This window comes from Pteropus alecto, unplaced genomic scaffold (assembly GCF_000325575.1).
Source record: "Pteropus alecto unplaced genomic scaffold, ASM32557v1 scaffold103, whole genome shotgun sequence".
Taxonomy (NCBI): Eukaryota; Metazoa; Chordata; class Mammalia; order Chiroptera; family Pteropodidae; genus Pteropus; species Pteropus alecto.
In genome coordinates this window covers 9,462,785-9,477,109 of record NW_006436288.1, presented here as the reverse complement: position 1 = coordinate 9,477,109, position 14,325 = coordinate 9,462,785, and the positions used below count along the sequence as shown (strand labels likewise).

The window sequence follows — 14,325 nt, the reverse complement described above, 5'->3', positions numbered from 1 at the left end:
AACAAAAAGCCATACCTAGCATTAATTTTTATTGAGATTTATGAATGCTTAATATTTTTTCAGTATCGTTGTATAAAGCAATATCTTAATGTAGAAGGTATGGTACAATTTAGAATGTGTGGTAAAATTGCAATGCAATTTGAAAAGTTAAACTTTTTAAATTACAGTAGCCATGGCCAAGTTTGTGATTAAATTTAATTTTAAAAATAAATTTTATGCTTTAATTTTTGTTTAAAACAAAGGTGGAAGCATATACTTTTCTAAAATTCTTAGTTTGTGGAAACTAAATTTTTGTGACGGTGTAGTGTGAATGTCAAATAATTGTTAGGCATGTTGAACTGAATCCTTGTTTTTTCACTGGACATGGGTGGCATTTATATAAAGAAAAAAGTGTACTTGGTAATAACATTTTAAATAAAATATTTTTATAAAATTAGTTTGACAGTGATAGATACAAATTAGATTTTTAGTCCTAAAATGGATGAGTTTAAACAAAATAATTATATTTGAGAATGACTAGTTCCCATATTTTAAAAAAAGGAATTTACTGCCCTATTTTAATTGTAACATTTCCCTAATCATTGAAATTATTTTAGTCAGATTTCATAGAAAGGAGAGTTCAGTGCAATACGAATCTAAAGTATTTGTTATAATCTTAGAAGAAGGTAATGTTAACAAATTTGCTTTTTCATTTTCTCCTAAATACTTGTGTATTGTTTTTACCTTATGTTTTTATATCCATTGCATGGTTTTTTATCTGCTTCCCCGTTTTAGTACCATTGACATTTTTTTCTTCATTATAAAAGTTGAAATGGAGTGGATTATATAAGGGTTTGATTAGATCCTCTTTTAAGTATTCTGTCTCATTTTAAGGGTTTATGATTATAAATTAGTCAAAGGTTGGTGAAGTAAAAAATTATATCATTGGAAGTATTTTGCTCTGTTAAGATGCATGAAGGTTTAGGTATATAAAGCCCTGATTATATTCCTGATAAATTATCACTTTCCTTCTCTCCTTTGGGTGAAACAAAAGCATATACTATATCAGTAATGATATCAGAAAGTGGAGAGCATCAATGAGTGCAGTTTGGGGGTTTTATTGGGGAGTTTTATCCACTAGTATTCAAATCAGTAGTGCTAGTTTTTATCCTATTTGTTTAAATGTGAGCAAGCCTCTCATTCCCACTCTGTGTTTACCTCTTTAAAAATATTGGCAATACTTTTCTGAATTTAAGATCTGTTGTGAAAATTAGATAAATGTAACTTGAGTGAAAATGCCCTGAATTAATTTTGCTGTTATTTTGAAATATTAATGGTAGATTTTAGGAATGCAATAAAGGAGAAATCATATCACTTTTATATTTTAAATTATTTTCAAGATAACTTAATGAATGTGTTTATGTGACTATTTAATAGAGGTGGTTAAAATTAGTAAAAACCCAATTTTCTTTGTTCTTAAAGTGACTTGATATATACAACTTTGTTGGATATTTGTTCCTCAGACTCCCTCTAGTGTCTAGTATTGAAAGCATCATTATGTTAACAGGCTTTTAAAAAATAGTTCTTCTCAGTTGTACAGATTTTGAAATACATGGAGGTGCATATTTTTTCTTTAAGTTTTTATTTTTCTTTTACATTTAATTTGCTCTTTAATGGGGAAATAACAAGAATTGACTTACGTATAGATCTTTTATTATTTTAGTATTTCAGTACTCTCCTGCTACCATATTCACAGTGCCACTTTTCATGTTATAAATTATTAGGTTGAAAATTATTCTGACTTGTAATCATTTTCAGCCATTACTGATTTGGATACCTTGCTTTGATCACAAAAGGATGTAGGTCAAAATGACCAAATGGAAATTTATTTAAAGATACAGCATTTGGCTTTATATGGCAAACTTTGAATACTTAATATACTAAACAGAAACTAAAACAATAATAAATAAAATAGAATCTTCTCCAGGTTGGTAAATTATACCACTATTTAAATTATATAGCTCATTTCTCCATAAATCAGAGTATTGAGTATTACATTTTTCAGAGTAGTGTCTTGTGTTGAGGTCCCTTTAAATTTCTTGCTTATATAAGTATGTGAATTGAAACTAATGCTTTAATATATATTATTTGAAGACAAAGTGTATTCAAATATTGTTTACTTCTTGGTAATTATTTGAATCTAATTTTAAATTAGATTTAAATAAGTATTGAACTTGAGCTCAAATATTGTTACTGTGAATATTTATGAAAATAGTATATACTTGCATGGCTTATATCTAATGTCTAGAAGCTCAGGGATAATTAAGTGTAAATACATATTTACACACACATGCATTTGGATTTTGGCGACTGATAAGGTAAAGTGTCCTTATTCTATGTTTCCATTAGTAATGTATCCTTTCTGTTATTTGTACACTTCAAACCATATATATTCACATTTCAATGCTTATGTATTTCAGGGTGTTGATGATGCCTTCTATACATTAGTTCGAGAAATTCGAAAACATAAAGAAAAGATGAGCAAAGATGGTAAAAAGAAGAAAAAGAAGTCAAAGACAAAGTGTATAATTATGTAAATACAATTTGTACTTTTTTCTTAAGGCATACTTAAGTAAAAGTGGTAATTTTTGTACATTACACTAAATTATTAGCATTCGTTTTAGCATTACCTAATTTACTTTCTGCTCCATCCAAACTGTTAGCTTTTATCTTGAATGCTTATTTTAAAATGACAGTGGAAACCTTTTTTTCCTCTAAGTGCCAGTATTCCCTGAGTTTTGGTTTTTTAACTAGCAATGCCTGTGAAAAAGAAACTGAATACCTGAGATTTCTGTCTCGGGGTTTTTGGTGCATGCAGTTTATTACTTCCTATTTTTCTTACCAATTGTGAACTTTGGTGTGAAACAAATTAATGAAGTTTTGAATCATCCCAGTTCTGTGTTTTATCTACTCACATACATGGATTAATTACTAATCATAATTAAAGTTGAGATTTCAGTTGAAATTTCATGATTGGTTTTACCGAAACATTGAGGGAACACGAATTTCTGGGCTTCTTGTAGCTTCGTCTTATAGGAATCATGTCCTCTAGTTTCAGTCACCCTTAATGAATGTAAAGTTAACTATTACCAGAGGTTTTCTTCCTCTTTCCACTGCTATTTGTCATAGTCATGCTCCCCAAAATATTATATTTTTTCTATAAAAAGGGAAAAAATGGAAAAAAATACAAGGCAATGAAAAATATTAAAAGGCCATTTACTTTCCACATTCGATAAATTCCTATAATACTCTGCATAGCTTTTCCTGTTAAGGCAGACCCAGTATGTAATGAGGATTATAGCAACCATTTGGGGGCTATATTTACATGCTACTAAATGTTTGTAATAATTGAAAAAATTTTAACATAAAAATTCTCATAGGAATTAAATGTAGTCTTCTTGTGTCAGATTGCTTTTTCTTAGCATAACTTTAAATCTTTTCTTGAACTTCAGTCTTTGAAAATACTTTTAATTCTGGTAGTGATTTTAAAGGTTATTTGGGCCAATTAGTATAGTAGGTGTTAAAGTGACCAAGGTTGAAGGCCAGGCCCTGTGTGAACCTTTGAGCTTCACTGAGAGTTTCACAGTATGGAGTGCATTCCTATGGTCTTCCAGTGATTCCATGCATTGGTTGGTCAAAAATGGGGACTAGGAGGAAGTTTGGCTAGCTCAGCAAGATACATTCTGACTGTGTGGTGGTTCTGCTGACAGATCAGAACATCACTTTAAAAAAATAAATGAAACACTAGACTTTAAAAAATATATATTTTAAATGAGATTTGAGTGTGGAAGTGGGGCAAGATTTTAATTTTTTTTTTAAAACAATTAAAAAGCTTCAAAATCTCTAGTATTAGCTAGTTCTCTTAACACTGGCTAAAGTAACATTTCATGAACACTTTAAGTCTAGTCTATATTTAGGAATATCTAATGCTTAAAAATAGATAAATTAACAAAATGATTCAGTGTATTTAAAATGTTACTTTAAAATATTTGAAGTGTGATGGTATGTTGAGGTGAAAATATCACTGGATTAGGAAGAAGGTGACTTAGGTTCTAGTTATATGACTTTTACAACTACATTTTGGGGCAAATCACTATTCACGTTAAAAGAAGTCATCTCAAGCCTATATCTAGCATTCAATTATGTGATTTACATTCAGTTTATGTAAAAATATACCTGTTTGTCAATTTCAGCACACTGTAAACTTTTACTTATTACCATCTTCAGTGCCAGTCTAGGCAAAATTGTGCAAGAGGTGAAGTTTATGTTTGAATATCCTCTCTTCACTTTCAGGACTCCTCTTCCTTATTAGTGTCATCTTGCCTGCCTACCCTTACTGCCCAAGGACTTGATACTTTTTCTTTTTAATACTTCTCATTCCCCTAACCTCAAGATTCATTGCTGTTTTGGATACCTCTTTGAAGGCTTCCCATCAAGTCACATCAAAATGCCCTACATCTTATTTCCACAGGCTCAACATAATTTGACAGATACTATAATGGAATTTGACCTAATAGATAATTTTCAGTTGGTGGCTGTAGTAATTTAATCTGGATCCTTTGAACGTCATCTCTTTGCTGCCTGGTCATTAGTGACTACATAGGAATTTTCATACCTCCTATGAGTAGACAGAACCCTCTCTAGTAGGAAGAATTATTTAATAAAGGTAGTGCTGAAGAATTCCTTACGTAATCTGTAAGACTAGCCCTAAGAAGTGATACATTCCATTGTTTTAATAGCCACAATTTTAAAGTGAAAAATACTTTAATTCATAAGACTTTTTAGCACTGTTCATTATTCAACAAATATTTGAGTGCCTACTACACAAGGCACTGGGGATATTATGGTATAAAGGACATAATCCCTATCCTTAAATGCTTACATTCCAGAATGGTCTAGAATATCTTCATGAGGCATTTGGCATATGACCCAGAGATAACATAATGCATATTTTAGTTTTGTAAGGAAGGGATTTGGTCTCTAAGATTTCTTCTAATTCTGGAGTACTTTGCTTTGATTCCAATGAAACTTTTTAATCAAGTTAGTTTATATAAGTCACTTTACTTCATTCTTTTAAAGGAATAAACAATTATATATATATTTATTTGGCATAATTATGTAATTCTGTTGGGACAGTTATAGTACGCATTAAGTTGTATGTCAGATAATATTAAAATTCCTAAGTAATATTCTAGTTGGTCTTGTTGTATAAGTAATTAAAATAGACTTTTAAAATGAAATATTGAATTCAGAATAGTTTTATCTGGGTACGAATAAACAGATACCTGAACTAATTCAAAGAAAAGGAAACGTGTGTAAAAATTAGTAATACTTCTATGCCTCGCTTTGGCAACACATATATTAAAAAGATTTCTGAAATGCTATGCTAAACAGGTTTATGGAACATTAGGTAGGATGTTAAGACTTACAGTACCTCCTCTTGTTTCTACACAAGAGAAAGAAATGGCCATACTTCAAGAATTGCAGTGCAATTCTGAGTGAGGGGATTTTTAGAACAACTGAATTTTTGATATAGCTGGGCAGTTTTTTTCCAGGCAGTGGAATTATCCTTTATTATGTGAATTTTGAATGATTTGACAAAACCTTTGTTTTCGTAGAGATTTTAAAAAGGTAGAGATAATCCTAGAATTAACATAAATATTATCTAATACAGCCTTAAAGGTAAACATTCTTGAAGTTGAAAAAAAATTGCTAAATTACATAGTTTTAGACATTAACATGTTTGTGGAAGAAAATAGCAGAAGTATGTAGTATAATTTGAGTGAACATTCCCAGTTAGGAACTCTAGGTTCCATTTTAACTGAGTCACACTGCATAGGAATTTAGAACCTAATTTTTATAGGTTATCAAAACCTTTGCCACCATTGCACAATTTTGTCCTAATACGTATAGAAATGTTGAGGCATGTTAAGTTACAGTTTGCACAAGTTCATCTCATTTGTATTCGTGATTTTTTTTCCTTCTAGCTATTTTTTTAAAACAATATATACACATTCAGGTTTTTTATAGGCAATAAAAACTCATTTACATTTGTCAAAAAAGTAATAATTCCTTGATAATTATGTATTAATGAATTTTAAAAATCCATCAGTTACCATAAAATGAATTTAGATTTACTAACTTCTGTGTTAATACTGGGAAGCATGAAATCTGCATTGATAAACTGAACAGTGTATAACTGGTAGCTGTAAATTCCTTCAGAAATTGAAAATTATTTCTAAAGATATATTCACATCAGTTCTTTAAAAATAGTCATAACTAGATTACTACTTTAGTTTAATAGTTTTAAGTGCCTGTTTGGGATGATGCTAGGTAATTTGGATGAATTTAGGAAAAACAAAGTTATTACCTGAAAAAATGTCAATGACAGAGGGTCTCCCTCCCCCTACAGCTAAATGGGTTATTTAATGTTTAATCTAAAAGTTTCCAGTTCCACTGTCTTGTGTTTTCATGTTGAAAATAACTTTTGCATTTTTCCTTTGAGTGCCAATTTCTTACTAGTACTATTTCTTAATGTAACATGTTTACCTGGAATGTATTTTAACTATTTTTGTATAGTGTAAACAAACATGCACATTTTGTACATTGTGCTTTTTTTTGTGTGGGACATATGCAGTGTGATCTAGTTGTTTTCCATCATTTGGTTGCGCTGACCTAGGAATGTTGGTCATATCAAACATTAAATTTAAAAAATGACCACTCTTTTAATTAACTTTTAAATGTTTATAGGAGTATGTGCTGTGAAGTGATCTGAAATTTGTAATATTTTTGTCATGAACTGTACTGCTCCTAATTATTGTAATGTAATAAAAATAGTTATGGTGACTATGATAGTATGTATTTCTTGATAGAAATCTGAAACATTTGCCTCACAACTGATATGAAATAGTTTATAAGCCACAGACACTACAATATATTAGTAAATCTTTTTTGCAGCTTGTAAATTACAAATATTCTTTATTTATGAAAGGTGCTGTGAACATTACATAAAGGTTTAAGTTTTTGCTTAAACCTGAGACCTTCTTTGGTTTTAGGTCCGTTGCCATGTTAACTCATTTAGAAGTAGATGCAATATAGATCTGCCTTTATGACAAAAGAATATAATATTATTTATTGCTTTTTATCAAAGAAGGTAATTGATACACAACAGGCGATGTGTTTTAAGGCCCAAAGGGAGCCAGCAGCAAACTAAGGGAAATGCTGAATAGGTATGTATATAATGCCAGTCGTTGGTAGGGTATTTCAAGATCAGAAGTAATCTTACTCCATATATATTAACTATTTCTATAACTGCACTTAAATCATGACCAGGTGCTATTTCTTTTGTAGTGAACCTTGCTAATGTACCAAATGGGGTCAAAAATAAGATACTCCTTCAAAAGTTAAGGGAATAAATGTGCAAGAAATTACTTTGCCTAGTTAAATGTGAATTAAGTGGCATTGGTAAAATTGAGAAATGGGCTAAGAATAATTGGCAAAAACCTATTGTTAAAAAAATAAGTACATTATCTTTTCATTCAACATTGGGTACTCATTAATTTATAATTGGTAGTTGGCAACATTATGTAGCTAAGTTGCTATTTTATTATAAAAATTGAGCATAAACGGTTGCTGATAAAGCCCTCAGTATGAATAGAAGTTGAAACCTGTTTTAGTTCAGTAAAGCAACCTAGGTGTTTTTTAGTTGACATGTATTGTCATTTTAAGTTAGAATTATTTTTATGATATTTGTTATAAACAGCTGGCATTGATTTTCAGTCAAATTATAGTAATGATCACTTAGTTTCATTGGCATCTGAATAGTACCGTTGTTTCATAGCTCTGTATTTCCTAAGGAAATATAAGGCTTCTAGCTCTTTCATTACAAATTCACCCCGTGCAATAAGTTCCTTGATCTTCTCTGGATCCTTCACATCTTTGTTTTTAAGGAAAACATTCTTCAGACGCCTTTTAAAATAGTCTGCTCCTTTTGGATAGTCTCGTCCAAGGTACAGCAGCTTAAAAAAGAAAGATTATATATTTCTAAACAATCCATTACATATAATAACATTTATAAAACTGGCAACATACTTACATTTTTATAAAGATTCAATACTTCTCCTCTTAAAGAATTGGCCATTTTCATATATCATGGAAAATATTCACTTTTATACACAGCATACCTAAAGAAAAGGAAAAATTTTTTTTTTGCAAATAACTGTTACAGTCAAGAAAACAAAGATTTTTCACATTGAGAAAATGCTAATTTTTTTTCCATTCAATTAATATTTTGAGCTCTCTTAGGTTCCAGTCACTGGGATATAGCTATGAACATGTCAGATGAGATAACCTGCTCTCACAGAACTATCTCCTGAGGGAGCCATAATAAGCAAACAAGATAATTGTGAATTGTGACAAGTCCTATCAGGGAAATAGGATGAGAGAGAGAAAATGGGTTGTCTGAGGCAGATATGTAGGTGTACCTCCTTTTATACCAAAGTAGAATGAATTAGAACTAGATTTGAATCCTAGCTGTATGATGTACGTGTTACTTAACCCTTCGGAACCTGTTTCCTTATCGAAAGGAAGATTGTTTTTATCCCGCTTTCAAGGCAAGGCCAGATCTGTAAGGAGGACACTGAGAAGCAGCCTGATAAATCTAGAAGGGTGTGATCCTAAATAAGGCTAAAAGGAGAAACTGGGTGTGTGAATCAAGCAGGTTCACAATTGATGGTAGATGGGCAAATAAGACTGGTGGTGAAGAGACCAAGTGAGCAACCCTAAGGGGTTACATGAAGAGCAGGCAATAAATATCCAGTGGGATAGACTGCTTCTTTATGTGTACTTCATTAATGCTGCTAGGGAAGCGGCTCCTTAAAGATACCACAACAGCCTAAATATAGAAAATAACTCCTAATACTTGTTACAACTGTGGGAATTAAATCATACAACTCCTAGCATCAAAAGCATTTAGTACATGATAGGCCTAAAGTAAACTGTCTGTTACAACCTCCTTTAAAATTCTCTAATTCCCGTTTTTCTACTGTTTTTTGAAAACAAAGAAAAATGTATTGGACTCTTCTGTCCATCATTAACATAATTTTTATTTTGAAATAATTTGTCTTGCAGAAAGATTGCGACATAGTACTAATAACATTTTTTCCAGAACTACTTGAGGAGTTGCTAACATGCTGTCCCATCAGCCTGAATACTTTGCAGAGCTGTCCAATAGAAATATAATGTGAGCCACCTATGTAATTTTACATTTTCTAGTTGTCCATATTAAATAAAATGTGAAATTAATATTTTTTATATTCAAAATATCATTTTAATGTGCCATTCTTTTAAGTGCTTATAGGTACCGATGACTTAGTTGCTACCACACTGGACAGCACAGCTTTAGAGTGTATTTCCTATGAACAAGGACATTTTCCTACAGAACAATACAACCTTGAGAATGAGGAAGTTAACATTGCTACATTACACCTGTCGAATCCACAACCCCTTGTTTTGGCAGTTGTCCTAAAGATGCCCTTTATAGCAAAAAGATCCAGTCCGAGATTGTACATTGCCCATTTATTTTGTATAGTGTGTCTCATTTTGATGTTAACTCATGGCTAGATTCGAGTTGTGTAATTTGGGCAAAAATGTTACAGACATGATTGTTCATTTCATTGCATCCTATTAGGTGGACACAATTCCAATTTGTTCCATTATGGTTGATTTTGATCCCTTGATTAGGTGATGTTTGTCTGGATTCTCCACTGTATAGTTACTTTTTTTCCTTTTGAAGTCAGTATTTTGTGGGAAGTACTTTGAGATTGTGCATATGTATTCCTGAAAAACCTTTCATCTTGCAAAAGCACATTAAAAGTAACAGGGCTTATGGGGGAAATAGGTTTGGTGCAGGCCACTCAAATCTTATGCAACTGTAAACAATTAATAAAAAACAGAAATTGGTACCTCGAGAGCTCATTTGGACCACTTGGATTGCCCTGAGCATGTCTGGAGCTACCAAAGAAATGTTTGAAATGCTCGAAAATAAGAGTAGCCTGGGATCGGAGTCAGGAACTGGAGACCAGGAAGGGATCAAAAGAGGTAAGAGGAAATGTTTGGGGGTGATGGATGTTTATTATCGTAATTGTGGTGACGGCTTCATAGGTGTATGCATGTGTCAGATTTATCAAATTGTATTTATACTTTGTTATTGTGTGTCAATTATAGCTCAATAAAACTATTTTAAAAAATTAGTGTAGATAATGCAGGTAAAATGCTAAGGGTAGGATTGGGAAATAACTGAGGTATACATGACGTAGAGATCTAGCTGAATTGTCCTGTTTAGCTTTTGCTCCTTTTACAAATTATGCATAATAAAGGATTTGCCCAGCAAAAAAAGTAGTTGACGTGCCTAAGGTAAATTTGTCCCATTATTTGATACGTTAATCTATACAATTAAGGCAGTTTTTATTATTGTATGTTGACATTCAGGCGTTTAAGTTTATTTTAGCCTTTGGGAGAAATAGGTTTCCTTGGGTTTACAACTGGGGAATAATTTAAGTGCAGGGACCTAAGGATTCTCCTTAACCTTGCATGAAGTCATGGAAGTTTCTGTACTCTGTAAAGAAACAAATGAGTTAGAGACTGAAAGACATCCCCCATCATTCTGAAAACTTGGATGTTATATTTAATCAATGACGTTGGAAGGGATAGAACATTATAAAATTAGAATTCAGACATGAGAAATGGTACCAATAATTTTAAAGTATTTCATGTCTTGTCATGCTAAAATCATAGAGAATTCAATTAGGCTTTGGAAGGAGCTTAATTTCGAATCTATTTCTTCTAGTTTTCTGTTGGTCTACGTTGCCAACGTTTCATTTGAAATCCTGAGGGTTGTGCTACTAGTTATTACAATTTGTGACCTTGGGCAAATAAGTTAACGAGTCTTGCTGGGCCTCAGCGACCTTCATCTGTAAGAAGTACTTTACCCAGGAATCGCTTCAAATCATTTCCAGTTCTCGTTTACAGAGGCTCTTAGGGGGAAAACGGCATTATATCTTGCACAGGAAGTAAACAGAACCATGTTCAGGGAGAAGAATCCGAAGGTCATTAATATCAAAACAAACCTACTTGGAGCCGATTTATTTACCTGTTTATCTAAATGCCAATCGAGCTCCGTCACCCCTTGGCCCAAGCTGTGGTGCCTCAAGCAGCCATCCCGGGTGTCTGTCACGACCCAATCGCGCCAGCGGCCCCTTTCCTTCTGGAAACCCTCCCAGAAAGATTCGCCCAACACGCTTCAGGGAAACAGGGAGAAAGCCTGTCAGAAGACGCTCAGAAACCCTCTCCTACACCCGGCGGCTCTCTCTCGGAGTATACTTCACCGCCTCCAGACACCAGGAGCCCCCACACAGAAAACGCCCCGGCAGCTGCACTCACGCGCTTTCCGGCACGCCAGAGCCGTAAAAGCTTCGCTTCTCTTCCACTCCGTCCGTCAACCACAAACAGGGTCGGCGCTGGAGGCGGGCAACCTGTCAGGGAAGCGGCGGGGCGCGATCCAAAAAGAACCCAGCGCGTCTGCGCAGACCCGTAAGGTAAGTTCTGCGCCGTTTTTCCAGGCGAAAGTGGGCGGGGCTTGTCGTCCTGACAACCTGGGAGCGTTTTTCCGTACAACTCGGCTCAGGCTTTCCAGACTACTGAGGTCGTGCTTCCCGCAGCATGGTGAGCAGGGAAAGTGGGTAAGCAGGTGAAGGGTCAGGCATTGATTCTCCTTCACCGGTGTTAAATGATGTAATAAGAGCTTGTCTTATTTTAGAGGGGGGCTGGTCGGTTTAGGGAAGAACCCATGGTCCTGTTGGGGGATCGGCTTTCTCCTGATCCGTAGCCTTCCGGTCTAGGATCCGGCGGACAGGTGGAAGTCCCATGCGGTCAGCTGCAGTCCTAATGTCACACTGTTGCTAGGTTTAAAAATTGGTCTCATTAACTTCCAGTAATGATAGACGTCCCGGTTACATTGCTTTTAAATTGCAACTTGCGGAAATGGCTTTCTGCCTCTTCGCAGTTAATTAAAAGCTGTTGCAATTTATGCTGCGTTAAAAAGTTACTTTATGTTGTCTTTGGAGAAATACCGTTTTTTGATTCAAGATACTCAGCCTGCCCTGAATATATTAAGTATGATAAAGCTTATTTCATTTTTGTGCATTGCTCAGCTGTCTTCTTCAAGAACACAGGCCAACATGTATGAGCTATTCTCTTTTCCCTTTTTTCTTAAATGTGATTTCCATCTTTTTCTGTGATTAAAATCAGAGGAAGTGGTTTTAATTATTTAATGCATTAATTACAGGAAAATGTAGAGTTCATCGTTTGTTTGGCACTAGGCTGGACATCAAGGATACAAAGATGAGTAGTACAGCCCCTACCTGCTGTGGGAAAGGGACTAAAATTAATTATAATATAGTTTTATAACTGTAACAATTGAAGTGTCTACAATGTAGTAATAAAGTTGAAAATGATAAAATTGGGGCGACAAGGGTGCTGGAAGGGAAGAGCAGTACTTTCAAGGTGTGTTTTAAAGTATGAGTATGAGTTTATCAGAAGTAGTGGGAAGAAATGGTGGTAAGAATGGAGAACATTTATGTCAGGGAAAACAAAGTAAATGGACTTTAAGTAGACTTGAAACTGCTGATAAATTGAGGGAACAATACACCTATTTATTATTTTTGATGGGAATATAGGTTTTTTCTTTTTGGACCCCTCTAACAATTTTTCGCAAATATTCCTAGAACATTAGCTTCTACTATTCTGGAATACTTGTTAAAATGCAGATTCCAGGAACAGACTGGACTCCACATCTATTGTATTAGTTTCCTAGGGCTGCCAAGTAACAAAGTACCACAGACTAAGTGGCTTAAACAATAGAAACTTATTGTTTCACAGTTCTAGAGGCTAGAAGTCCAAGGTCAAGGTGTTGCCAGGGCTATGCTCCCTCTGCAGGTGCTGGGGAGGGATCTGTTCAGACCTCTCTCCTAGCTTCTGATAGTTCCTTGGCTTGGCTTGTGGCAACATAATTCCAGTCTTCATATGGCGTTCTGCTATGTGCAAGTCTGTGTCCAAATTTCTCCTTTTTATAAGGATGCCAGTCATATTGGATTAGAGGCCTACCCTATCCCAGTATGCTCTCATCTTAATTTAACTAATTACATCAACAACAACTCTAATTCCAAATAAGGTAAAATGCTTAAGTACTAGGCGATAGGACTTCAACAGATGAATTTTGAGGGGACACAGTTCAACCCATAACATCTACTGAATCACAATAGGTAGAGGAAAGTGAGTGCGTACATTTTTAGCCTGGATATATACATTTTCAGCAAGCATCCCAGGTGATTCTTATGCCCTCTGAACTTTGAGCGCTACTAAACTACCTGATGCTCTTATGATTTGTAGGGGGCGAGGATATGTATTTATCCCAAATCTACTTCACATTAAAAGACTAGTGAAAGATGACTATTTGCCCATCTTTAAAATACGGCTACTTGAGAATAGGAGCAATGCTATTTACATAGTCTGCTGTATAGCAGACAAGATGGAAATATGTTAACTATTAATTGATAGCAAATGTGATCATAAGAATAGAGCATAGTTGTAAAAATTATATGAGAGCCAAGTCTCTTCTTTATATCATCTCCAGCATCTTAGAGCACCTCGTGTATAAATCATTAATAAATATCTGCTGAATAAATTAATGAAATATATGCACTTTTCGAGAAGATATAATCTGTTTTGTGTCAATTTTAAGATATTTTATACAGTGATAAATGCTTGAACCAGTAGTTTCTCCTGCGTTAAGTCTTCAGAAGTGAAACATGTATAATCTTATAGTCACATGCTTTCCTACAAAGTCCTTACCAGAAACCTAAAGAACACATGGGCCTATTCAGGAAATTACAAGTAGTATAACTGAAAAATACTTGCAATTGTAAATATTAATTGAAACATTGTGCTTTTCATAATAATTTCCACACATTACACAACAGAATCATTTTATCATAGCTTTACCTGCTTTGAGTAACTGATTCTCTTTCTATAAAAAGGCACTCTAATTTCACAGAAAGATTATTTTTTTATGAGATCATTCCCACACTTTCAAACTTGACATTAATACCAGTACTTAGTCAATGACTTATTGTTCTTTAGAACCCTGTAAACTAGTGCCTTTCTGACTGGTAATTTGTTTAGTGATAAGGCATTTCACATGGATTATTAAATGACTGTCATAAGAAAGAG

General features: G+C 33.8%; 3 protein-coding genes across 18 annotated transcripts in view; 2 read left to right on the top strand and 1 right to left on the bottom strand.

Annotated features, from left to right (window-relative positions):
* KRAS (KRAS proto-oncogene, GTPase) overlaps positions 1–6,891 on the top strand; it is a 33,338-nt gene extending 26,447 nt beyond the window's left edge. The window contains exon 4 of one of the 2 annotated variants that reach the window (XM_006912695.3): positions 2,460–6,891. In XM_006912695.3, coding sequence (XP_006912757.1) covers positions 2,460–2,576 — 117 coding nt within the window. In that variant the 3' untranslated portion in view covers positions 2,577–6,891. The remainder of the gene's footprint in view (positions 1–2,459) is intronic. The other variant, XM_025047365.1, reaches the window with a different exon arrangement.
* A 109-nt stretch (positions 6,892–7,000) lies between these two features.
* Positions 7,001–11,607, bottom strand: ETFRF1 (electron transfer flavoprotein regulatory factor 1). 2 transcript variants are annotated; one of them, XM_006912694.3, is made up of 3 exons: positions 11,479–11,607; positions 8,135–8,222; positions 7,001–8,057 (listed from the first exon to the last, which is right to left on the bottom strand). In XM_006912694.3, the coding sequence occupies exons 2-3, from the start codon at positions 8,183–8,185 to the stop codon at positions 7,836–7,838; spliced, it is 273 nt and encodes a 90-aa protein (XP_006912756.1). In that variant the 5' UTR covers positions 8,186–8,222; positions 11,479–11,607; the 3' UTR covers positions 7,001–7,835. The 2 variants fall into 2 exon arrangements, with proteins under 2 accessions (XP_006912756.1, XP_015445560.1); XM_015590074.2 differs by lacking the exon at positions 11,479–11,607 and adding an exon at positions 11,189–11,450.
* The window catches only part of CASC1 (cancer susceptibility 1), a 54,381-nt gene continuing 51,575 nt past the window's right edge, over positions 11,520–14,325 (top strand). For 5 of the 14 annotated variants that reach the window (XM_025047356.1, XM_006912690.3, XM_025047351.1 and 2 more), the window contains exon 1: positions 11,672–11,760. In XM_025047356.1, coding sequence (XP_024903124.1) covers positions 11,758–11,760 — 3 coding nt within the window. In that variant the 5' untranslated portion in view covers positions 11,672–11,757. Of the gene's footprint in view, positions 11,634–11,671; positions 11,778–14,325 lie in introns of those variants that run through there. The other 9 variants (XM_025047362.1, XM_025047358.1, XM_025047360.1 and 6 more) reach the window with 5 other exon arrangements.

What these genes read in the sequence shown, in the direction of transcription:
- ETFRF1 (XM_006912694.3), bottom strand. Translation starts at nt 8,185, where the DNA reads ATGAAAATGGCCAATTCTTTAAGAGGAGAAGTATTGAATCTTTATAAA. An exon ending in TATTGAATCTTTATAAAAAT is followed by an intron (nt 8,058 to 8,134) that starts GTAAGTATGTTG and finishes TTCTTTTTTAAG; the next exon opens with CTGCTGTACCTTGGACGAGA.